This window comes from Mesoplodon densirostris, chromosome 13 (genome assembly GCF_025265405.1).
Source record: "Mesoplodon densirostris isolate mMesDen1 chromosome 13, mMesDen1 primary haplotype, whole genome shotgun sequence".
Taxonomy (NCBI): Eukaryota; Metazoa; Chordata; class Mammalia; order Artiodactyla; family Ziphiidae; genus Mesoplodon; species Mesoplodon densirostris.
This window is the reverse complement of record NC_082673.1, coordinates 4890675-4916357: the sequence shown is the minus strand read 5'-3', so window position 1 is coordinate 4916357 and position 25683 is coordinate 4890675. Positions and strand designations below refer to the sequence as shown.

The window sequence follows — 25683 nt, the reverse complement described above, 5'->3', positions numbered from 1 at the left end:
GGTAAGGGGCTTCCCTGTTGGTGCAGTGGTTGAGAATCTGCCTGCCAATGCAGGGGACACAGGTTCGAGCCCTGGTCCAGGAAGATCCCACCTGCCGCGGAGCAACTAAGCCCGTGCGCCCCAACTACTGAGCCTGTGCTCTAGAGCCCGCGAGCCACAACTACTGAGCCCACAAGCCACAACTACTGAAGCCCACGTGCCTAGAGCCTGTGCTCCGCAACAAGAGAAGCCACTGCAATGAGAAGCCCGCGCACTGCAACGAAGAGTAGCCCCCCCACTCACCGCAACTAGAGAAAGCCTGCGCGCAGCAACGAAGACCCAATGCAGCCAAATAAGTAAATAAATAAAATTTTTTTAGAAATGGAATTAAAATAACATGCAAACTCCACATAGACCCACACCTCTTAAGGCAGCACTGATGGGTAAGGAAAGAAAGGGAAAACCCTTGGGAAGTGCTCACGGCAAAGCCTAAGAGGAGTATCTCTCTAGCCCTGCTCCTTCGGGAAGCAAGGAGGCTGGGGGCCCCATGCCCACCCCAGAGGGGTGTCTGCTGCATTGTGCTGCTGGCGGCCAAGCCAGGGCAGCAGGCGGGGTTGTGGGGGGATGCCTGGGCACACTTACTCCTCCAGGACTTTCATCTTCTCTCCTTTCTTGAAGGACAAGTCGTCTGGGTGGATGCCATCATAGGGGTACAATGCGACCACGATGTCTCCTTGCTCCTCTGGATCTGAAAATGAAGAATGCAGGCAAAGACCTTTGAGAATGCACAGCAGAAATGTTGTAACAAATTCATGTGTCATGGGGAACAAAGGATGCAGTGAGGCAATGAGAGACGAGCAGCTGGAATAAAGACCTGCTTCCTTCCGAGTGGTGCTCGGGGCCCACGTGGTCCATGGCTGGTCACGTACTGCGCACACCGGTACAGTGTCTGTTATCTCAAATCACATAGACCTACGACCACAATAACTTCCAACTCTACGTTTAAGAAATGATACACCCATGTTCATAGCAGAGTTATTTACAAAAGCTAAAGGGAGGAAACAATCCAAACACACTGTGACAAAACAAATAAACAAACTGTGGTCTATACATACAACAGAATATTATTCAGCCTTAAAAAGGAGGAAAATTCTGACGGATGCCACAACACGGATGAACCTTGAAGACATTACGCTAAGTGACAAAAGCCAGCCACAAAAGGACAAATACTGCTTGATTCCACTTAGGCGAGATTCCTGGAGTCGTCAAACTCATAGAGACAGAATGTAGAATGGTGACTACCAGAAGCTGGGAGGAGGAGGGATGGGAGTTCCATGTTTGATGGGCACAGAGTTTCAGTTTGGGATGAAGGAAAGTTCTGGAAATGGATGGAGGTGATGGTTGCACAACAGTGTGAAGGTACTTAGTGCTACTGAACTGAACACTTCAATGGTTAAGATGATTAATTCTATGCTATGTATATTTTTTCACAATAAAAAAAAAATCAACAGAAACACCCAGGACAACTACTTTACAGAGGCCCTAACAGTAAAGAAACGTCCATGCTGCTGTGAAAACATACCTTTATTTTGAAACCTCTGTCCTGGTAAAAGCTGAGAGTCTGCAACCTACGAGAGAATATTTGTTAGAAAAATACATTTTTATGTTTAGCTTTTTACACTTACATTCGTGTTGAATGTTGCATCATTTTCTAACAGAAGCGAATGGGGTTTAGATTTGTTAATTCATTAATCCAGAAAGAAGAGGAGTACTGACGGGCAGTCCTGTGGAGCTGCGTCCTGACCTCCACAGCCCAGGGAACGGCTTTTCCTTCTCCAGTGGCCATGGGCCTGGCGGCAGGAAATGACCAGGGCTCTGGACAGTGGCTGCGAGCTGCTGACCCAATCAGCACCCTCCCTCTGATTTGGTACCAGACCCCTAATATTATTGGGGGAGGCAGTGTGCCCAGCTAAATGGTGATGCTTTCCGATTCTCCAGCATTCTATGCAGATGCGGAGGAGTTTATCTGCAAGCAGGTCGTGTGGGGCTTTGGGCCTGACTCTCGTATTCCCTGGCCCTCTTCTTTCTGCCTAGAAGGTAACGAACTGGGGTCTCAGCAATATGGAAACCAGTCACCAGAGACAGCAGAGAAAATGATAGAGAGGGGCCCTGGGGGTCACCTGGGGCCCTGGTGACCCTGTGGAAGTGCCACCCGGCTCAGGACTACTGATCTTCACAGCTCCCAGACTTGTCTTAAAAACTGCAGTCAGGGCACGGTCTCTAGCAGCTGAGAACAAGTGCTAACAGATCCATGCTTCCTGTGGCCGACCCCGATTCTGTTATGGGGACAGATGGCATCCCTGTTATTTTAGTTGAGAGATGAATTATCAGGAAGGGTCTGGTGGCACAAAGCCCACCTCAATCACCTTTTAAATCAAATCCCTTTTTCCCTCAGTGACCGTGGGGAGGATGTGTAAGACCTCTTGAGCTTCTTTTAGAGAAGGTACTGTCAGAGGCTTACACCCACAAATCATGTTTCTCCTTGATTCAAGTGATTTAGTGGAATGGGGACCAAAACAGTTTGTACTGAAACTTAAATGTCTGATGAAAGTCAGCCCATAAAATCTCCGGGGGTGGGGGGCATTGGGTCCATATTATCCTTCAATGCTGATTTCAAGAAGCTTTACACTGTTTTCTAAGCTCATTTAGATGTGCATCATTGGGACGCATGATCAACTTTAAATGAGTTAACAGAGGAAACAAGATGATAAACTGATTAAATCATTTTGAAAGCAGCAAGCTGATTTTCAAATATCCAAGAGTCCTTAATTGACAAATGTTTTAACACACTTTTTATAAGGACCAAAACACGTGTATGGAGCTCGTCTATCATCACTCTTTTTCTGTAAAATGTCTTTTCCTTAGAGTGTTGTTGAATTTGCATCAGTTCAGCCTTGATGTCACATCACACCGCCTGTAATCAATCCAGGGGTGGATTTTGGGCACGTCTGGCCAGAGCTGAGTGTTATCTATGGAATAAGGCCAACTGCCTGGTTCATAAACAAGGGCATCTGTGACCACAGAAGGCACAGGAAGCGCTCCCGGTGTGTGGGACGGAACTGAGAGGCTTCCAACATGTTTACTACTTCTGCTTTCTAACTTAACTTTTAACCTCCTTTACGCTTAAGAAGAGGGAAAACGGTGCGTAAGTTTGTACTGTTTTCCTTTGCTTTTCTGAATACAGGACATCTTCTTTCATCACGTAAGAAAAATGGGGGTTTTAAAGCATGTAAAATCTATAGCACATGATACCAGAAAAACCCAGATCCTTTTTATGAGAACTTTGAAGTCTATAATAAGAAAACTGTTCGTGAGTCCAATTCCTGTATCATTTCACATTTTGTTAGTCATATTTCCATAGAATAGTTCCACATCTATCTATACCTATTTATGTGATGTGTTTTTAAATATTACATTTATATATTTATGATCACTAAATTATTAAAGTTATCAATAATCTTATACATTTTGAGTTTCTATATATAAAATTACAATGTTAATGTATCTGTCTAGAAATATCAAGTATGGTAATTAATAGCATAGTGTATTCACTCTTCATCTCCACTTCTTCTTTTTTTTTTTTTTGCGGTATGCAGGCCTCTCACTGTTGTGGCCTCCCCCGTTGCGGAGCACAGGCTCCGGACGCACAGGCTCAGCGGCCATGGCTCACGGGCCCAGCCGCTCCGCGGCATATGGGATCCTCCCGGACCGGGGCACAAACCCGTGTCCCCTGCATCGGCAGGCGGACTCTCAACCACTGCGCCACCAGGGAAGCCCTCCACTTCTTTTTAAGAAGGCCAACAGTGACTTATCAATTTCAATAGTGACATGTGACTTTGGCACACGTCAGCCTGCAGCATCATGGGGAATGAGGGGAGAGGGCTGGCAGAAGGCGTGACAACAATAACCTACTTCTGGAATGCCAAGGCATTCAGAAACATGTCAGATTAGAGAAACTATGAAAACTCTTAATGAATGCATTTGGGCTAACATGGAATAAGCTACTTCTAGCTTAAATGCTGAGGAATTCCATAAAAGCCAGGCAATGGGAGATATACATACATACATATAGTGAGTGAATAGATGGAGAGGATATAAATCTGAAATAAAGTGCATTTAAGGTTGTAATTATCCAAAACTCTGTTCCTCTCTCCCATGAAATGCGGCATCAGTCCTTCATTTGCCAAGCATTTCTCAGATGCATCAAACAGCACATCACTCATATAAAAATGTTGGTACAGATATCTGTGTAAGGTTAGAAGGCAGAATTAGTTGTGCTTTTTTTTAAAAAAACAATCTTTTAATCCTCTGTAATAAGTCATGGCAACTTCAGTGTTTGTACTATTTTGAATTAATTAAAGAACAACAAGATGGGATAAAGTATGATACACCAAAGGACCTATTTTGGCTTCTGACTTGAATCCAGCATTTCCTTCTAGTCTCACTACCTATCCTAAGTCACACCAGCTCAGATACATATCTTTATATATAAAGAGTGGGTCTTCACACCAGGGATAGGAAAGGTGATTATCTCCACACATAAGAAGGTGACCAAAGCCCCCTTTATTGTACATTAAGTGGCCTGGTTATTCTGAAAATATTTATAAGCTCTTTAAAGGATTAAGTTACAAAGCATATCAAAAATTATTGGAGGCCCAAGTAATTGACATGATTTCTTTTTTTCTTCTTCTTCTTTTTTTTTTTTTTTTTTTTGCATGCACATGGTACAGATTTGGTGTTTAAATTACGCAGCTATGCTTTGATCCTGCTGTGGGAATGCTCCCCTGAGACTATCTACTTACTGGCCTTTGCTGTTTATTGGACGTTGGATCTCTCACATAAATAGTTCGGTCAGTATTACGTACTGGTTGAGTCTTCAAATCTATTCCATCGTCTTTCAGATTGTCTTTCCTTTTTGATTTTATACATCCCATAGTTCCTGTTGGAATACAAAAGCCATGGCATTGTTTTACCATTCCAGAACTGGCTTCAAGACACCAAAATCTCTCCATTAACGAAGAGTTAAAAAAATACGCTTTTATTCTTCATTGCGGATGGTTTAACAAAGTCAAAGGTGGATACTGTTCACAAACTGGCTACTTGATCATACATTTGTTCATTCATTCATTCAAAAACTATTTATTGAGCATCAGTTTTATGTCAGCAAGATATAATTCCTGCACTAAAGACACTCATAGTCTTGTGGCAAAGATGGGTTAATTAAAATTACAATACAATGTGGCAAGTCAATGACAGAGGCTGCACAGGACATAGGAAAAGACATCACACTCAGGCAAGAGGAAAAGGATGTGGGCAGGGAAGTGTCCTGAAGGAAATGCTCTGTGAGTCAAAATGGGTGTGATGTCAGCCAGGTGGCAACGTCAGTAAAGGGATTCCAGGAAGAAGGAACTTCACATGCAAAGTATTGGCCCTGAGATAACAAGGTCCCTTCAGGGAACTAGTTCAAGCTGACCCCCTCAGTGAACAAGGAGGGAAGTCCAGGAGTTGGGCTGGAGAGGGAGGCACAGCTGAAGACAAATGTCACTGTGCAAGGTGAAGTGAGGGGACCTGGGGCTTCAAAGGCAAACGTGATTAAGAGGAAGAAGGCATAGAATCTGGCTCGAACCCAAAGTGGCTTGGGGCCTGGGGCAATGGTGGTGGCCTTCACCAAGACTGGAAATAAAAGAGGAGGCACAGGTATGGAGAAAAGATGCTTGCAGGAACACCCAAACAGTCACATCCTGTATGCTTCCCAGTGAGACTAGTGGGCCTGGAAACCAGGAGAGATGTCCGAGCCAGAGGCACAAAAGGGTGCCATCAGCAAGCCTAGGGCTTCAGGGGAGAACCGCCGACAGAGGGGAGGGGGCTTGTGCGGGCAACCAGACAGGCGGAGCCACCCGTCTAAATGCTAGACTCTTATTCGTCTATTCAGTTAACACTAGGATGTGTAGAGCGCCACCCAAAGCACTCTGGGGACTCCAAAGATGATTTTAAAACTGAAATCGGATATGAATGTTGCCGTACAGTACAGCCTCATGGTCAAATTTATACATTGAAAACAAAACAAAATCTCTTATGAGCTCCATTAGAAGGTCTTAGAGGGCAGCGTTCCCAAACCTGAAGGCACCCCAGAATCATCTAGGCTCACAGGACAGATTCCCTGGACACAGTCCAGGAAGTTCTCCTGGGCCCGGGGAGGGGGCGAGGGGCGGGTGCTCCCCAGTGATCTGTGTCGTTCGAAACACTGCCAAGGCGGACCCCCGCCTAGAAGTTTAGAGGACGAAAGATGGACGGTTCCGCGTGGGGAAGGCGGGCGGTGGGAATTCGGAATACCTCCTGCTGTGCAGAGACCCTTAGGGGCTCTTCTCTGAAGGGCCATCCTCTCTGCATTGTCGCCCTAGCTCACCCTGCGTTTGGTCCTGCAGGCTTCCAGGAGGTCTGCGACCTTCACCTTGTTTATCATCTCATTGGTCGACGTAGGAAGCCTCTAAGGACAGCCACACCCCTTTCTGAAACTAGCGAGCTGTAGTTCCCAAAATAAAGGGGAAGCAAGCACTCCTTTGACTCAAAATAGGACAGTTTTTTGGGTTTTTTTTTTTTTTTTCATTTGCTAAAGTTTCTGAAATGGAGATGGGTTTTCTAGTTGATCTGTAAATAAACAGGGGAGTTCTTTTCGGACCAGTCCCACCCTCATCCTCCAAAGGAGCTGTGTTTAAATCATCCGCATTAAAACGGTGATGCCGGAGATGGAAACAACCTAAGTGTCCATCATCGGATGAATGGATAAAGAAGGTGTGGCACATATACACAATGGAATATTACTCAGCCATAAAAAGAAACGAAATTGAGCTATTTGTAATGAGGTGGATGGACCTAGAGTCTGTCATACAGAGTGAAGTAAGTCAGAAAGAGAAAGACAAATACTGTATGCTGACACATATATATGGAATTTAAGAAAAAAAAATGTCATGAAGAACATAGGGGTAAGACAGGAATAAAGACACAGATCTACTAGAGAATGGACTTGAGGATATGGGGAGGGGGAAGAGTAAGCTGTGACAAAGCGAAAGAGCGGCATGGACATATATACACTACCAAACGTAAAATAGCTAGCTAGTGGGAAGCAGCCGCAGAGCACAGGGAGATCACCTCGGTGCTTTGTGACCGCCTGGAGGGGTGGGATAGGGAGGGCGGGAGGGAGACGCAAAAGGGAGGGGATATGGGAACATATGTATATGTATAACTGATTAAATTGGTTAAATAAAAAAAAAGTAAAAAAACAAAACAACAACAACAAAAAAAACGGTGATGCCTGAAGGAGGGAACTCGGTAGCGGAAAAGGCCACCCCGCGCGGACCCCCGATTGCGCCCCGAGCTGCGAGGGGAGGAGCCCGGAGGGTCCCCGGGATGCACGCGCGCCCGGCCCGGGCAGTCTGGCTTTCCCCGCGCCCGCTTTTCTCCCCGGGCCCTAGCCGGCTGGGTCACTCTCTTTTTTCCAGATCTGGACCCAAATGTTACCTCCCCAGCAGGTCTTCCCAGCCACCTACGGAAAAGGTCACCTCTCTGCCCCCTCCTCACGCTTTACCCTCTCATTTTTCTTATCAAGACGGCCGTTCCGTCACACGTGGGTTTCTTTAAGGTCAGCTCCCCAAACGGAGCCGAAGCAGACGGGCCGGGCTCCCAACCTGCTCCTTCCCTGCCACGTGCCTGCTCAGAGCAGGTGCTCCGAGGGCTCACGGAAGGAAAGGAGGGACCAGGCGCTCTGGCTCTGGCTGCTGCACTCGAGGCTCCCAGTACGCTCATCCCAACCTCTCCTGCTCAAGGTGGGCGAGGAAAAGGAAAGGAGACGCCCCCGCCCTGGCCGTTGTGTTTTTATTAGAGACAGAGGGACAGAGACCTCTAGCACTAACTTCTAGTTTATAGGAAACACAGAGGTTAGAGGAACAAAATGATCAGACAAATCCACGATGTGCCAGAAGCTGGGCACCTCAAAAAGGACAGGGGAGGGCTTCCCTGGTGGCGCAGTGGTTGAGAGTCCGCCTGCTGATGCAGGGGACACGGGTGCGTGCCCCGGTCCGGGAAGATCCCACATGCCGCGGAGCTGCTGGGCCCGCGAGCCATGGCCGCTGAGCCTGTGCGTCCGGAGCCTGTGGTCCGCAACGGGGGAGGCCCCAGCAGTGAGAGGCCCGCGTACCGCGGGGGGGGGGGGGGGGGGAAGGACAGGGGAGGGGAAGGGGCGGAGCTCTATCTTGCATGAGATTTGAATGAATGGGGGAGGGGGGAGGACACGTGGCTGGATCCTTGGGGAAATCTGAATAGGTGTGAACGTGATCGTGGGCAACTGCGCGCTTTAAAGGTGTGATGACGGTACTGCGGTCACGCAGGAGAAGGTCCACATCAGAGGAGATGCACGCAAGGCAGGTAGGGATGCAAGCTCATGGCATCTGCAACTTTCAACACTTCCGCCAAAATGAAAAAGAGAAAGGGGGCGGGGGGAACAAGAGGAGGGGACAAATGTGGCAAAATAGTAAAGTAAAAAAACAACAAAAAACAAAAAACAGTTCATCTAGGTGAGGGTATTCTTTTTTTTCTGTAGATTCGAAATTTTCAAAATAAAAAGTCGGATAAGGGTGAAAATAGGAGGATGGTATGAACAACTTTATGAAAAAAATTTTTTTTTCCAAAATATTAGGAACCCCTGTAGTGTGTATGTGTGCGCGCGCGCATTTGTGTGTGAAGGTAGGAGATGAGATTAGAAAAGCGCTTTGTGGGTCTTCGTTACAGGGCGCAGAGCGAGGAATCGGTGACCCAGACCTCTGAAGGGGTGACGGTGATTGTCCGAGGGCCCGCTCCATGGGAAGGAAGACGGAGAATGAAAATAAAAAGCAGGTGGATGTGTGAGGCGGTGAGATAATCCGCAGATTATCGTTTATTTACACTTATGTCATGATTTCCCCTCCCCCATCACATGGATAATTGAGAACCAAAAATACCTACTGTAGAGGAAGGCCCTAACCCACTGGCACTGAGCTTTGAGTTTGGGTCCCTGCAATTCAAACACTCCAGCAAAAAAGCTCAGAGAGCATCTTGCTGCGTCAGGGGATAAACACCACCAGCTCACACCAAGTCCTCAATTCTTTTCACTGTACGAAGGTACCAGAAAAGCACAAAACACATGCACCCCCAACAAAAACTGAGAGCACAGTTACGTGTTTGCAAGTGACAGGAGCTACGCTTTACAATGATTCACACCTTAGTATTTTTCAATTAAACATTTGTAATTTTCTGAGCATCTCATTTAATCCTCGAAGAAACCCCATGACCCAGGTATTATTAACCCCACTTTACAGAGAAGTAAACTGAGGCTTGCAGAGATTAAATGGCTGGCCTGAAGCCATTGCACAAGTGCATGATGGACTCACATAGTTTTAGCCTAAAGTCTGTGCTTTTTCTTTTTTTAAAAAAATTACCATGTTGCCAAACAATGGCTATTTTGAAACATGCATTTTATCTCCTTATTAATAATACTAAAGAGATTGTTTTTATAGCCTCTTCTTTCTCAAAAGGATCTGAAATGCTTTTACAAAAAGTGAGTTTAATAAGCTGGAAACAGAAAACTCGAGGCAACGAGAAGAGGAGGATCAAATGTGGAACCCGGTGGGCACCAGATCTGCGGTAGCAGGCTTCCTGGCAGGAGGAGCCAGAGGAAAGCCCGCATCATCGCGCTTTCACCAGGGAAAGAGGAAGCTGACCTGGTCCTCGCCAGACAGGGAGGCCCCGGCATGAGAATTCTAAAGTTTTGTGTGATGGGCTTTACATAAAGTGCTGTGGATGATGTAGATGACAACGTCTTCAATTTTTTTGCTTGTTTGTTTAACAGTAAATGAAGGCACATTTTATGTGTGGAGGCTGTGAGTTACTCATAATAATACCTGAGTGTCTGACATGCAAATACGACCCTGGGATGTTCACACATAAGCTCGAGTAGGTGATCTAATGAGACAGAGACAGTGGGCAACCCTCTGTCACAAAGGCAATACGAACGAATGTTCATATCAGTCTTATTTATACTACAGACAGAGAAGAGGTGTCCATCAATAGGGGAGAGTCCATTAAATGAGATCAAACTGACATATTATGAGACTGAAGTGGGGTAAAAGAGAGATTTGTATAACCTGGATGTTCTTGACCACCAATCATTATTGACTGAAAACAAATCATATATATCAATCAATTTATATAACCAATCAATATATACATATATATACGCACACACACATACCCATATATATGTAATGTCCACAGAAAAAAGTCTGAAAGGATACCCAATACCATGTTGGCTGGGTTCTGAAGTCCACTTGTAAGGTGCACAATCATATACAGAAATTTTCTCTTAAAAATTCCTAAGGAAGACACCACAATTTGCAAAATATTTTGGAGTAAAGGACTGTGAAGTTGGATTGCTAAACTCAGATCCTGGGTCCCTCAATTATTAACTGTGGGAACCTGGGCAAGTGGCCTAACCTCTGTGCTTCAGTTTCCTTCTGAAAAAATGGAGGTAACTTCATCGAGCTCATTAGGTTGTTATGAGGATTAGATGAATTAAATCAGTTAATATTTGTAAAGTGCTTAGAAGTGTACTTAAAGCAGCACACAGTAAGAGCTAGATACATCTTTGTTAAATACATAAATAAATGTGGTCCAAATGTCAGTTTTCCCTCCAACATTGGAAGAGAAACAATCCCACCTCACCCCAAACAGGGAACAGCAGAAGCACATCTCCCATCTCAGCCTCAGGCTCACACATGGGCCACTTGCATTTTCTCCCTCTCTGTCCCCTCCCCTCTTTTGGGCAAGGTACCCTATATGCCATGTTACTCTGCTGTCCACTTTTATAACATGATGACCTGAAAGTAAATGTGTATATTACTCTGTCATTAAGGAAGAAGCGAAGGAATTGTGTAGTGAAAGAGGTTCCTGAGTTTGGATTTGTATAATATACATTTTGGGTAATATTTTGTTATTCATTGTCAGTTTCACAAGTTTAAAAGATATTGCATCATGTCTATTTCAACCTGAAGTCCATACAAATTCACCTCCCTCTCGGCTATACAAAGATTTTTAAATCACCAATTTCTCATATTCTGAGAGCTTAAAGAAATCAAAAACAGGAAATTGGATGCCATTTCCCCTATAAAATCTAAATCCACGTTTTAACAGCTATTTCACACAATCCTAGATCTTAAAATTTAAAAACAAAGGTACTAGAATTTAACCCCTGAGAACCTAAATTTCTTGCCTTTACAAAGTGCTACAAAAGAAACTTTTTGTTTTTATTTTTATTACGACTTACGCATTTTGTTTTTTGACGACTGATGCATTTTCTGCCTTTATCCTAGCAACCAAAAAGAAATTAAAAACATTTCTTTCCCACTTCACTGCAACTTCCCAAGCTTAGTTCGTAAATTTGCATTGTGTTTTCCCAGCAGCAAGTGAATGACTCATCCACAGGCTCTGAAGTCTCCATCCTGTCACTGTCCTTCTCTTGCCTGATCTTGCAACATCAAGTGGTCATGTTCTGGAGCAACCAGGAACATCTCTAGGGTAGGAGACAGACGGCGCGTGGGAAAAAAGAGAAAGACGTGGAATTGCTTGCTCTGTGTCTGGCACAGCGCATACCAGGATGATACCCCGATAGATGGACCTGTGCCTGGTGATCAAAGGTCCCTGTTAAAGTGGACCTTGGCCCATCGGCCTTGAAGCTGCACTTCTGTCCACTCAAGCCTCCCGCATGACTGTGGAACGAGTTCATCTCCAAAACAGTTTTCTGAGTTAGGGGGCCTAGAAAGAGAAAGGAAGCCCCAAGGCCATGGAGATGGGTGGTAACGATCCCCCAGACAAAAGTGGCCTCGAGCTTCCAAAGTAGGTTGAGTTTGGTTCAAGGGTCATTCACAGGGACTCGTCCTAAAACAATTCTCATCCATGCAGTCTGCAACCAGTTGCATAACTCAAGAGATGTACTTTGCCCACCCAAACAGAAACCTTTTAGACACCCTTTGATTGTTTTCCTTCTTACTTCACTTTCAAGGATGAGACTTTGGAGGCTTTTTTAGAGAAGCAAAGTCCACCGAGGAGTTGCGATGTTTTCTCCAAACTACTTATCAGAAAGAAAGGGGGTCAGAAAAGACTCACAGGTGTCCTTGGGAGGGCAGAAGAGGAGAGAGTGCCAGAATTAACTCCACGACCAATGCCATCACTTCCAACCTAAGTAGCTGTCTTTTCTTTTGTCGATTTTCCTAAATTCCTTTTGCAAGAGATAGAATTGAAAAGGGTATATAGCCAGACTCTCTTTACTTAGGCAACTAAGGTTTTTGTTTCTTATACACCATAGTAATCATTTTCATACATTCTTGATATTTTTCCTCAATAAAATCACCCAGAAAGCCATTGTCAACACAGTTGGAAAGCTGGTAACCCAGGTCCACCTGGCTCCAGAGCCTGGCTTTCTTACTTGACCAGCCTCTACTATAAAGCCTTCCCTAAGGTCTAAATACCTTATGAAACAAGAACACTGTCTTGGGGCAACTAAGTCAATGTCATTTTGGTAGTTGGCAATCCCCAGCTCCCAGCTCTCCTCGAGGTTCCGTATCAAGAGCAGGGCTTTGACGACTTAGCCCGCAGAGCTGCTCCTGTGGTATGAATTTCACCTCCAGTCTGTGACTAAGGTTGAGCCATCGGGCTCCCCCTTGAAGGAAGGGCAATGTGATTTAAAAGAAGTACTCTTTGATTTACAAGAATGAGGAACAGGAGTCTGAAGGGGAGAGCACTGGAAAGACTAGGACTGGGATAGAATCAGTGTCCAAGGGGGCAGCCATCCCCCGTCCACGTTTTTTTCTTAACTGAGTATCTCTGGCTTTCTTGCTTCTATGTCATTTCTTTATTACTATTATTATTATTTAATTAATTTTTATTGGAGTATAGTTGGTTTATAATGTTGTGTTAGTTTCAGGGGTACAGCAAAGTGAATCAGTTATTCGTATACATATATCCACTCTTTTTAAAATTCTTTTCCCATATGGGTCGTCACAGAGTATTGAGTAGAGTTCCCTGTGCTCTACAGTAGGTCCTTATTGGTTGTCTGTTTTATATATAGTAGTGTGTATATGTCAATCCCAATCTCCCAGTTTATCCCTCCCCCCTTACCCCCTGGTAACTGTAAGTTTGTTTTCTATGTAGGAAACATCCACTTTTCCTAGTAAGTAGCAGCTGGGTAAGGGGGTGGGGTGGGAAGTGGCTTTAAGACTGTCTAGATGGTTCCAGGTCCTCTCCCTGCTTTGTGTCTCCCACACGGTGGAGCATGAAGGAAAGGAGGTGTCAAGACAAGCCTCCCCTCACTCAGCCTGCTGAAGGCTTGAAGGGGACCCAGGTGTTTCCAACTGTCCTAATAGGATCCACTTGCTTGGGGGGTGGGTGTCAGTGTAACATTCTCCCCAGTCAGCAGTGCCAGTCCTATCAGCAGGCACACCAAGAACATGGAAAGAATCTATGGCTGCTTTCTCCCCAAGTAACACAAGAGAAACCTGCATCTACCTACATCTTGGAAAGGAGCAGAAGAAATGTGAAGGACCAAGCTCTTCTCTTAAAGGAAGAGAGTCGTGATGGAAAAGAGACTATTTAAAATGGAAAAGATCTGAACCCACTTGGCAAACTGAAGGCCATTTTTCCACCTGCTGCTACTCAGACCACTGGAGAGAGAAGAGTTAGACAATGTGAAGCTTGCTTTCTTGCTTTCTTTGCACAGCTGAATTGCAATTGTAAAGTCTGCAAGCCTGCTACCCACAAGATGCAGTAGGTTCTGGAATTAGATAGTGGTGATGGTTTTACAACTCGTGAATACACTAAAGACCACTCAATTGTACACCTTAAACGGGTAAATTGATGGTATCTGAAGTGTATCAATAAAAAATTAATTTTAAAAAGGTCCTCCCCCACCCAGAAATGAGAGATCCACTGCAGTATGGCTGATTTCTTCTTCATTAACTTTTCTTTATGCCTTTGTGATCAAAATCTGATACATTTTAATTTATCTCATGTTTGCTGATGTCTTTATCTGGTTTGAAACCATTTCTTTATTATGTGCTTTAAGACACAGGCACGGCTGCAGGAAGACCCAGGGGTTAGGAGTGAACCATAACATGAATGTGTAGCATAAAAACGTAAAGCTAACCTGACACGAAGATATTTTGAAATAATGATGCGTAAATACAGCAACTTGACTGCGTTTATTAGAACTTTAATAAACCAGTATAGTTTTAATCACTACATGTATTAGAATAAGTCCAGAAAAGAAGTGCAAGACAACTCCAGAGATAGATGAGGTTCAAACACCTGGAGGTTTGGCGTCCAGGACAGAAAAAAGTGGAAGAGTAACTTGGCTCTTGCCTGGAAGAGAGAGCAGAGAGGTCACGAGAGATGCAGCGAAGTTAGGAGTTAGGACACCTGACTGCTGGGTCCAGCCTGGACTGTCCTATAATGATGGACAAAACCACTCCTGTCTCTGGCCTCTAATCTCCTCACCATGAAATGAAATTGCTGGGCTTGACAGGAGAGAGTAAGTGATAGTCTTCATCTTGACAACACTTATCAAGGTCTTTAAAATGTATCCACTTCCCAACAAATCCTCACCTCCATAAATAAGTGATTTCTAAGAAAATAACTGGGCAGTTACACAAAGCTCTGTAGAACAGGATTTTTATTGTGAGACTGTTTGTAATACCATCCAATTAGAAATAGACTTGCTTGACATGGAAGCAACCTAAATGTCCATCGACAGACAAATGGATAAAGAAGATGTGGTACGTGTATACAATGGGATATTACTCAGCCTTAAAAAAGAATGAAATAATGTCACTTGCAGCAACATGGAGCGATTATCATACTAAGTGGAGTAAGTCAGACAGAGAAAGACAAATAGCATATGATATCACTTATATGTGGAATCTAAAAAACATGATACAAATGAACTTATTTACAAAACAGAAGCAGACTCACAGACTTAGAAAACAAACTTATGGTTACTAAAGAGGAAAGGTTGGGGGAAGATAAATTAGGAGTTTGGAAGTAACATATACACACTACTATTTATAAAATAGATAACCAACAAGGACCTACTGTATAGCACAGGGAACTATACTCAGTATTTTTTAATAAGCTATAATGGAAGAGTGTAAAAAAAAGAATATATGTATATATATATATATATATATATATATATATATATATATATATATATAGTATACAACTGAATCGCTTTGCTGTACACCTGAAAGTAACACAACGTTGTAAATCAACTGTACTTCAATTAAAAAAATAAATTAAAAAAAGAAAAAATGGACTTGCTTGCCAAATAATAGGTCATTGTTTAAATAAATGTAGAACAGTTCTTGAAATTCATTTCACCCAAAGCCAGTTTTCTGAGGATTTTCATTTTACAAGATGATCAGTTTATCAAAATTTGTATCTTTTAACTATTTGTGAGGTGTATATAATTTCATATTTGATGGGATGTTTTAACAGCTTAGTTTACTGGTGGTTTGTGTTAGTTTTCAACAGCTTAAGGGTATAACAATTCTTATCAAATGTAATTGTTTTAAAAGCTTTTGAAGATTTCTATGATGCTTTTTTTAACATCTTTATTGGAGTATAATTGCTTTACAAGGGTGTGTTAGTTTCTGCTGTATAACAAAGTGAATCAGCTATACATATACATATATCTCCATATGCCCTCCCTCTTGCGTCTCCCTCCCACCCTTCCTATCCCACCCCTCTAGGTGGTCACAAAGCACCGAGCTGATCTCCCTGTGCTATGCGGCTGCTTCCCACTAGCTATCTATTTTACATTTGGTAGTGTATATATGTCCATGCCACTCTCTCACTTCGTCCCAGCTTACCTTTCCCCCTCCCTGTGTCCTCAAGTCTATTCTCTTTGTCTGCGTCTTTATTCCTGTCCTGCCCCTAGGTTCATCAGAACCTTTTTTTTTAGATTCTATATATATGTGCGTTAGCATACGGTATTTGTTTTTCTCTTTCTGACTTACTTCACTCTATATGACAGACTCTAGGTCCATCTATGATGCTTTTTTAAGGAATACTCTATTTTTAGAAACTAAGGACAGTTGAGTCTTCTTAGAACTATATTAGCCTTAGTTATTAGTAATTAGTAGCCTAATTATTAAGAATATGAGATAACTGGAGAAATTTGATCATTTACTGAATATTTTTTAACAGAGGAATTTTTGTTATGTTTAATAATGGTATTAAATTTATGTTGAAAAATGATTCTCTATCTTTTAGAAATAAAATTAAAATATTTATGGATGTAATTTTTGAAATAGTAACTAGTAGCTTAAATGTAATATGAGATATGTTTGTTTCTGTAGTTTCCTAGTTCATTTCTTAACTTTACATTTTTAGGATTTTAAGCTAATTTCTAAAAATTCTTTGACCCTAGTAACATGTTTTTGGTTATGTTTGAGGCTCAAGTCTTCTGCTTCTTTCTAGAAATTCCTCTACACACCTTCACTTCCTTTCCGCATCTCAAAGCTGTTCCATCCTTTCATATCGAATGATTTTACAAACAGCTGACAGATCAACACAGCTTCATTTCTCCTTAGAATCCAGAGGTTTAGCATGCTATATGTGTTGGGAATGTTTGATCACTTCCAATTTCTTTCTGATGTTTCTAAATTTAAATCTAAACTTAAATTAAAATTTTAGTTTTTTAATTGCACAACCCTCAGACTTGATATGCCATTTGAAGAACTAGCAGGAGAACATTAAAAATGCATAAAGTTTCAGGCTTCCCTGGTGGCGCAGTGGTTGAGAGTCTGCCTGCCGATGCAGGGGACATGGGCTCGTGCCCCGGTCCGGGAGGATCCCACATGCCACGGAGCGGCTGGGCCCGTGAGCCATGGCCGCTGAGCCTGAGCGTCTGGAGCCTGTGCTCCTCAACGGGAGAGGCCACAACAGTGAGAGGCCCGCGTACCGCAAAAAAAAAAAAAAAAAATGCATAAAGTTTCTTTAAAAAATAGAAATAATATTCAAGTAGTTAAAAGAAACACATCTTCTGGTAAATTGAAACATTTGATAAATTCATCAAATTGGCCTTTAGGCAATTGGCCTTTGTAAAATTGATCTAGAAGATGATACCTCAACATGAAAGAATACTAGTGGTCACTAAAATATTGTACATTATATTTGTTGACATAAAAAGATATTCACAATATATTTAAGCTAAAAAACAATACATATAGCATAATACCATTTTTGTGAGGGGGAAAAGATATGAATAGGCAAGAAAAGAGTCTAGGAAGAAAAATCGTAAAATATCACAATGTTCATCTACAGGTGATTGGGCTGCAGGTATTTTTGGGTTTGCCTTTTTCATCTTCCTATCATATATATATCTGTGAATAGGAAATTATATATATATATATATATATACATACATTATATATATTTAGATATATACAACTTTATATATATACACATTATATACATATATATATAATTTCCTATTCACAGATATATATATGTATACACACATATATCAGAGTCTGAAGGACCTTACGTCACATTATTATATAAGGGTAATTAATTACCCTTATTCTAAAATTTTAAAAGATGTTTTTCATTTTGTGTAAATTATATATATGTATATATAACACACACATATATACGTGTCTTTATTATATATATATATGTATATATATAAAACATGTAATATACACACATACATAAACTTGTATAAAAATTTTAAGACAAGAGAATCTGAACCCATGGTCTAAGGTCCTTCAAGCCCTGTTAATCTGTGAGAGTAAAGAATCTGGGGAGGATGTAGATGGAGCTGTCGCCTTTGCTAAGATTGCTAGGAAAAGAAATGTCAATCATGAAGACTGTTACAGACCTCAGGAAAACGGCTCGGCGTCCAGGAGATGCAGCCAAGTGTGCTCTGGATGGACAGCAAGGGCCTGCTGGCTGTCTCAGGAGATAACAAGCACTCAGGTCCCCAGGTGTACACAAGAGGCAGGTTCAGTTGATACCTACAAGCCCCCTTCTCTTTGACTCCAAGAAAGTTGGAAAGTCGTGCCCAGATCCATGATGGGAATGAGGTGAGGGGCAGGGAAGGAGCTGGTGAGGCTGGGGGAAGGCTACGGGCTGAGCTGTAAGAGAGGAGGCCAGGGTCCTGACGCTCTCATGACAACAAATACACTGAAGATGCAGTGAGGCCCCCGGAATCCATGTGCACAAAGCCGGTCCCCATTTGCATAACTCTTAGTTGAACAACTTCACACAGAGGAAGACACGGGGGATTGATGAAACGAGCAGGGGTTTTTTGGTTTTGTTTCTCTTAAAAATAAAAGGGAACACTATGAAAACAAGATGAGCTCATGGAAACTTAGGTATCACAGGGAAATGTATCATTTAAAGGACCAGAAGAGGAAATTCAAAGCAGAGTCTGAATTATGTACTACAACCCAAGAAGTGGAAGAAACATCAACCTTGTTTCTAGCCTCAGATTTTTATGATCAATGATCCAGCCACTTATCTTTAGAAGTATATATAATGATATATTTAAATTTTACTTTAAGAGGTCAGTCAGGTTTACATAAATAGATTTCACAAAAAATAGAAATGATTATGAAATTGAGAAAAAGTGAAACTAAGCCCAAGACAGCGAAAAGAAGCTGAAGGTTGTATCTTACCATAAGTTTCTGCACAGTTGTTAGATACAGACCACAAATCGCCAAAAGTTTAGGTTTTCTAGAGGCTAAACCAAAGAAGAAAACATGCCGTGGATAAATCTGCTTCTCTGCAACAGGCTTTCTCAGCCTCAGTACTACTGACATTTGGAGCCAAAAATTTCCTTGTTGTGAGGTTTGTCCAGTGCACTGTGGGGTAGTTAGCGGTATCCTTGGCTTCTACACACAAGATACCAGGCATGACAACAGAAATGTCTACAGACACTGCCAAATGTCCCCGATGAAAGCTGCATGGCAGGAAATCTGATGTTTCAATTACTGGTAATGATCCTAAGTATAGATATTTTCTGTTACAGAGTGGGGCAGAACCATATGCTTTGTCACTCATCAGTGAATGATGGGCTTATTATTCCATTATAAAATGTAAAGGGCATAGCCAGAAATCTTGTTCAATAGATGTCTGCCACTCTGCTTATACACACAGAAAGATACAGACTCACAAAAACACATGCACACAGACCTGGTGTTTGTTGGACTAGACCCAGAAACTTTCTATGAGAAAATCATCACCCTGACGCTATACTTAAATACAGACAAACTAGTCTCATGAGGTAAACCTAGAAGAAACAGTAAGAATGATCTATTCTACCCACCCATCTTATGAAGAAACTAAGACTCAAGGAAGTCAAACCAAGATTAGTTACTCATAGATTTTATTTTCACTGAAGGTAACAAAAATAAACCCTCATTTAAAAGTATAGTAAGCAGAATAAAGAGTCCAGAAATGTAGTCAATTGATCTTTCACAAAGGAGATAGGCAATTCAACGGAGCAATGGCAGCCTTTTCAACAAGCGCTGGCAGGAAAAACTGGACATCCACATGCAAAAAGAAAAATTAATCTAGACCCAGATCTTACATCTTTTACAAAAATTAACTCAACATGCATAACAGAACTAAATGTACAAATGCAAAACTATAAAACTCCTAGAAGATAACAGAGGAGAAAATCTAGATGACCTTGGGTCTGACAATGACTTTTTAGATACAAAACCAAACGCATGAGCCATAGAAGAAAAAAATGGATAAATTGGACTTCATTAAAATTAAAAACTTCTGCTCTGCAAAAGACACTGTTAAGAAAATTAAAAGACAAGCCACAGACTGGGAGAAGGTCTTTTCAAAACACAAAGGACTAGGGTCCAAAAATACACAAAGAATTCTTAAAACTCAATAATACAAAAACAAACAACCCAATCAAAAAATGAGCATGAGATCTGAAAAGACACCTCGCCAAAGACAGAGAAATGGCAAATAAGCCTATGAAAGATGCTCCACGTCATATGTCATAAGGGGGATGCAGGTTAAAACAGTGAGATACCACCACACACCTATGGGAGTGACAAAAATCCAAAACACTGACACCACCCAAGGCTGCGGAAGAGGTACAACAAAAGGAACAAAAAATGGTGCAGCAACTTCAGAAAACAGCTCGGCAGGTTCTTACAAAACTAAATATACTCTTAACATATGACTCAGTAATTCTACTACTTGGTATTTACCCACATGAACTGAAAACTTCGGTTCGCACCAAAACCTGCCCACGGGTGCTTATAGCAGCTTTATTCACAATTGCCAAAACTTGGAAGCTACCAAAACATCCTTCGGTGGGTGACTGGAGAAACAAACTGTGGTCCATCCAGACAATAGAATATTATTTATCAATAAAAAGAAGTGAGCTATCAAGCCATAAAAAGACATGGAGAAAACTTAAATGCATATTGCTAAATGAAAGAAGCCAATAGGAAAAAGCTACATACTGTATGATTCCAACTCTATGACATTCTGGAAAAGGCAAAACTATGGAAACAGTTAAAGTTCAGTGGTTTCCAGCAGTTGAGGGAGAGGGAGGGCTGAATGGGTGGAGCACAGGGGATTTTGGGGGTACTGAACTATTCTATATGACACCGTAATAGTGGACACATGTCATTATACATTTGCCAAAACCCACAGAATGTACAGCCCCAAGAGTGAACCCAATGAAAACAGTGGACTTTCGTTCAGCATAATGTATTAATACTGGTTCATCAATTGTAACAAATGTATCACACTATGCAAGATGTTAATAATTAAGGGAAACCAAGGGGGTGGTGAGTACATGGGAAACCCTCTGGACTTTCCACTCAGTGTTTCTGGAAACCTAAAGCTGCCCTAAAAAGTAAAGTCTATTAATTTTTTAAAAGTATATTGTGATAGAATAGGAATCAAGCCACATACTTTTGAGTATTTTAGAAAAACGTATCCTCAATTTTGAAAAGACTATTGCCTTAAAATATTTCTGCTGAGAAAAGTTGTACACAGTTTCTAATGTGCCCCTTCCAGGCATCCAATATTCTTTACAATGATCAAGGGCAGGCTGTTACCTGCTCTGCCTTAATCGTTGTGATGTAAAACACAATCGAATTTCATTCAATCTTCTTGACTGAATTCCCAAACTTCTACAATTTTAGCTTGGAAAAATAACTGGCAAGAGGTAGAAGTTCTATTGATGTTTAATAATAAAGTGGTATTCCTAACAATATGCCTGTAGCCATTTACGATAAATGCAAGATACGACTGATTTAGACGTAAGACAGCAGGCAGAGACCATCTGATGATGCAGCCCTGAGTACGCACACATATTTGCATAGTGAACAGGATTTTATCAGAAATTAGTAATCCTGCAGAAGCACCGCTGTCTACCAGTAGTTCAGTAAGTCGATTAAGTAAAAATAGGATGGGTGGCTGATGCGTAAACTATATGGCACCATTCAAGGGACTATTGTAGAGCCACTGAAATTGAGGATAAGAAACTGGTTGGATCTGGTGAGTAAAACTGGATCAGGGATGCTAGGAAGGAGGGGTAGGTGTCTGATGTTTCATATTAAAGCTTTTTAGTTGTTCTGTTTTTTAAATTATGTGCAAGTATCACCTTGAAAGTGATACGCACTCATTTTTAAGTATGACTAAAAGAATTCTGTGACTAAATTTAAAAAAAATGTTTATAATGTAATTTTTTTAACAAAGCGAGGTTAAAATTTAACCTACATTGTGATCACATATGTAGAAAAGAGTTTAGAAAGGAATATGGAAATCAAATTAAATCAAAATGGGGGGAGAATCAGTACAGTGTTATGATATGTGATGGGTTTTTAAATTACAAATTACAAACACTTGCTTATTACAATAAAAGAAACTCATTTTTTAAAAAATTGAAGGTAAAATAAAAACACTTTCACACTTTTTTTTTTTTTTTTGCGGTACGCGGGCCTCTCACTGTTGTGGCCTCTCCCGTTGCGGCGCACAGGCTCCGGACGCGCAGACTCAGCGGCCATGGCTCACGGGCCCAGCCGCTCCGCGGCATGTGGGATCTTCCCGGACCGGGGCACGAACCCGTGTCCCCTGCATCGGCAGGCAGACTCTCAACCACTGCGCCACCAGGGAAGCCCCACTTTCACACTTTTATGGTCAGTTTTTATTTTTCTCCCTCTCCATTGCCAACAGTGTAGCTATGACAAGCTACACTGTTTTACTTTCATAAAAATATAGTGGTTGAAAAGAAGAAAAAAGGGACTTCCCTGGGGTCCAGTGGTTAGGACTCTGTGTTTCCACTGCAGGGGGCACGGGTTCAGTCCCTGGTGAGAGAACTAAGATCCCACATGCCACATGGTGTGGCCATACATTAATTAACTAATTAATTAATTAAAAATACAGTGGTTGAATTAAACATGAAACACAGGGAGCCACTTACTTACGGCAGCCATCTCAATGCAGTGTGGCCTCGTACACTCTGCATGAACTGGGAGGCCAGCAGCCCCAAAGGTGCAGTTTCTGTCCTGCTGCCTGGATGGCAGGGCCGCCTCCCTTTCCTCCGATGCAGTGGGGGAGGCATCGATCATCCCCACGGGGCTGGGCTGGAGTTCAGGGGCGTCCAGGGAGGCAAAGGCACAGAAAGCCCTTCCTTCCCGTGGCCTGGACCCCACTCTCACGCCCCGAGCTTGTGGTAAAGTGTGATGGCTAAAAGCCAGGCAACGACTCTAACCCGGGAGACCAGAGGTCACGGGGGCCAAGGCTTCTTTAAACAAAGGAAGTAAGGAAGAGAGAGGACTGGAAACCATTCCCTGGACTAATAAGCTTGAGGACAAAGCCCTGACTTACCAAGTGTACTACTGTAAGATCCCAGATGCCGGCAGAGAGGATCACTGTACACTCCAGGAGTTTAAAAGTGCAAAAGAGGAAACTGAGGGCAGGGCTGGGTCCACAGTTACTTTCTTAAAATAGGTGTGGCCCAGAAGTATCATAAGTTGGAGGAGAAGAAAGAGAAGGCGGAGAACAGGCCTACACGTGGTTCCCAAACGGTATGCCGAGGCACCCCAGGGCGCCGCGGAGAACTCCCAGCGTTCCTGGGGATATTTCACATTTTCAAGGGAATCACAAGGACCTCTGCTGGACACTGTGACAACTACTAGCTCTACCTTAGATTGTGCCACACCCATTTCACCCACTCACATCTGCCTGAAAGCGGATTCTCTGTGGTTGCTGTGATAAAAAGCAGCTATCCCATGAAGATAAACCTGGGTCAGAAAGTGAGGATGGTGGGATCCAACTAAGATCCCAAGAGTTGAGAGGGCATGTGGCACAGGTACACACACCCCCTCAGTCATGTCCATTTGGGAGAACAGACAACTGTTCTGTTTTTGCTTTCGGTGGGTGTGTATCATTTTTTCAGATGGTACTATGTTGTTATAACAAATGCAGGTGAAGTGGTTTGGACCCACCTCCCTAGTCACTGGAACTCTTTGGTGCCTCTTCTGCTCTAGGATTGCTGTGAGAAAGTTACTGTGAATGTCATTTTCATTGGCTGTGAACCAAGGGGCTTTGGGAAACTATAAGCCTGCGCCTTTAAGAAGAGCCTGGCACAGAGAGCACAGAGCAGGTGGGTGCTGTCAGCTGGAGCTGCCAGGCTGAAAGGGCAGAGGGTGTGGCCCCTGCAGGTGCGCTTGGGGGGAAGGGGGCGTGGCGGTATGCCCTTCACGTTGCCTACCCTGCTCTGAGGAGAAACCACTGATTCCCAGGAAGTGTTGACACTGGAGAGGATGCCCCTGGTCACTTTCGGAAAATTTTACACCACTTGGGCAGCATGATGGCTCTTCTGTTGAATTCCCATTATTCTCAGTGCAAATTTCTCATTTTTCTCACCACCCTCATCACCCAGGCTCAAAAGCTCTGTCATCTCTGTGACATCCAGGTCCCATCTTATCCTCTGGAGTCAGGTCTCCATGAAGCCCTGTCATCTTCACAATGTAACCATGCTGGGTTTCTAGGCTTAGGGAAATGCATGGGCCAGATAAACAGTGTCATTCTGACAGCTTCCCCCTACATTAGTCTTCTTTCTCTACTTTATGATATTAAGGACTGACTCAAAGGTCCGCTTTAAGTCTAGCTGTTCTGGGTGGTGTGGTCACCTCCTAGCCGGTCTCTGTGGCATCAGTCTTTTCCCGACTCTTTGCTCAAGTTTGTGAATTACCATTTCATCATATCATTGAGATTCAAAATCCTTCAGACTGCCTTCTACTGTTCACCTGATTAAATGAATGAATACATACATATACTCAGAGCCAAGCTTCCAAACTGAGATGTGCTCTCACTCACTGCCTCCCTGCCCACCCCTCTATACTTACATGCCATGAATGTAGATTACAAGATCTATTTTATCATCTGTCTGTCTCTCTTTGCAGGACTGCAAGCCCCGTGAACGTAGAGATTTTTGACAGGTCTGTGCCCTGTTGTATTGCCAGCCCAGAGAGCAGGGCTTGGCGCTTGGAAATGCGCATACACGTGTATCATCACATGGAACTCCCAGTAGAATAAATGCTCAAGAAGCGTTAGGCATTATTATCACTACTCTACCACCACCTCGAATTCTGCTACCAACACCTCTCCTATTGCCCACAGGATAAAATCTCAAATATTCAACTTGCCCCTCACAGCCCGGCTCCAGTCCACCTCGACACCGACTGTGTCCAGGACAGGAACTTGTATTTTTTTTTTTTTTTTTTTGCGGTATGCGGGCCTCTCACTGTTGTGGCCTCTCCCGTTGCGGAGCACAGGCTCCAGACGTGCAGGCTCAGCGGCCATGGCTCACAGGCCCAGCCGCTCCGCGGCACGTGGGATCCTCCCAGACCGGGGCACGAACCTGTGTCCCCTGCATTGGCAGGCGGACTCTCAACCACTGCGCCACCAGGGAAGCCCCAGAAACTTGTATTTATTGATATGGCGGCACCACCCTACCTTCCCCGTATAGGCAAATCCCACTGCTCCTCCAAAGCCGCATTCAAACCAAGTCTTGTCTACATCCTTCTCTCCCAGACTACTTCTCTCCACAATCGATTCGGGACGTAGCCGCCAGCCCCGGGACGCCTCGGACGGTCCTGTTTCGCGTGGTCCTGTACCTCTTGCGTTGGCTCTTGTTCATGTGTAGGTGGCTCTCTCCTCCGTGGAGGCTGTAAACTCCTTGAGAGACTCTACCTGCCCTGCCTGTCACCCTGCTTCCACCGCCGAGACACACACAGTCCCCCTACCTGGTCACCATGATGCAGCAACACACCTTCGCTGAATTAAAGTTGAACTTGGAAACCCCATGGACTACAGTGTGCGGTCAGAAGCACTTCTGTACACAGATCCCATTCTTTTTATCAGCCACAACCTCTCTGGTTTATAGCAGATGGTCAAAAAATGTTAGTTCCCCAAACTGTTTTAGTTTCAGACGTATCTAGACCATGACAGCCACCAAGATGCCCCCATTCACTGAGAGTCTGCGACCATTTAAAGAATTTGGGCTGAAAT

General features: G+C 43.1%; 1 protein-coding gene across 3 annotated transcripts in view; it reads right to left on the bottom strand.

Moving 5' to 3' along the window:
- The window catches only part of LYN (LYN proto-oncogene, Src family tyrosine kinase), a 107011-nt gene that overhangs the window by 45576 nt on the left and 35752 nt on the right, over positions 1-25683 (bottom strand). For 2 of the 3 annotated variants that reach the window (XM_060115528.1, XM_060115529.1), the window contains exons 2-4: positions 4842-4978; positions 1562-1607; positions 622-727 (exon numbers count right to left, since the gene is read on the bottom strand). In XM_060115528.1, the coding sequence (XP_059971511.1) occupies positions 622-727; positions 1562-1607; positions 4842-4973 (284 nt within the window). In that variant the 5' untranslated portion in view covers positions 4974-4978. The remainder of the gene's footprint in view (positions 1-621; positions 728-1561; positions 1608-4841; positions 4979-25683) is intronic. The other variant, XM_060115530.1, reaches the window with a different exon arrangement.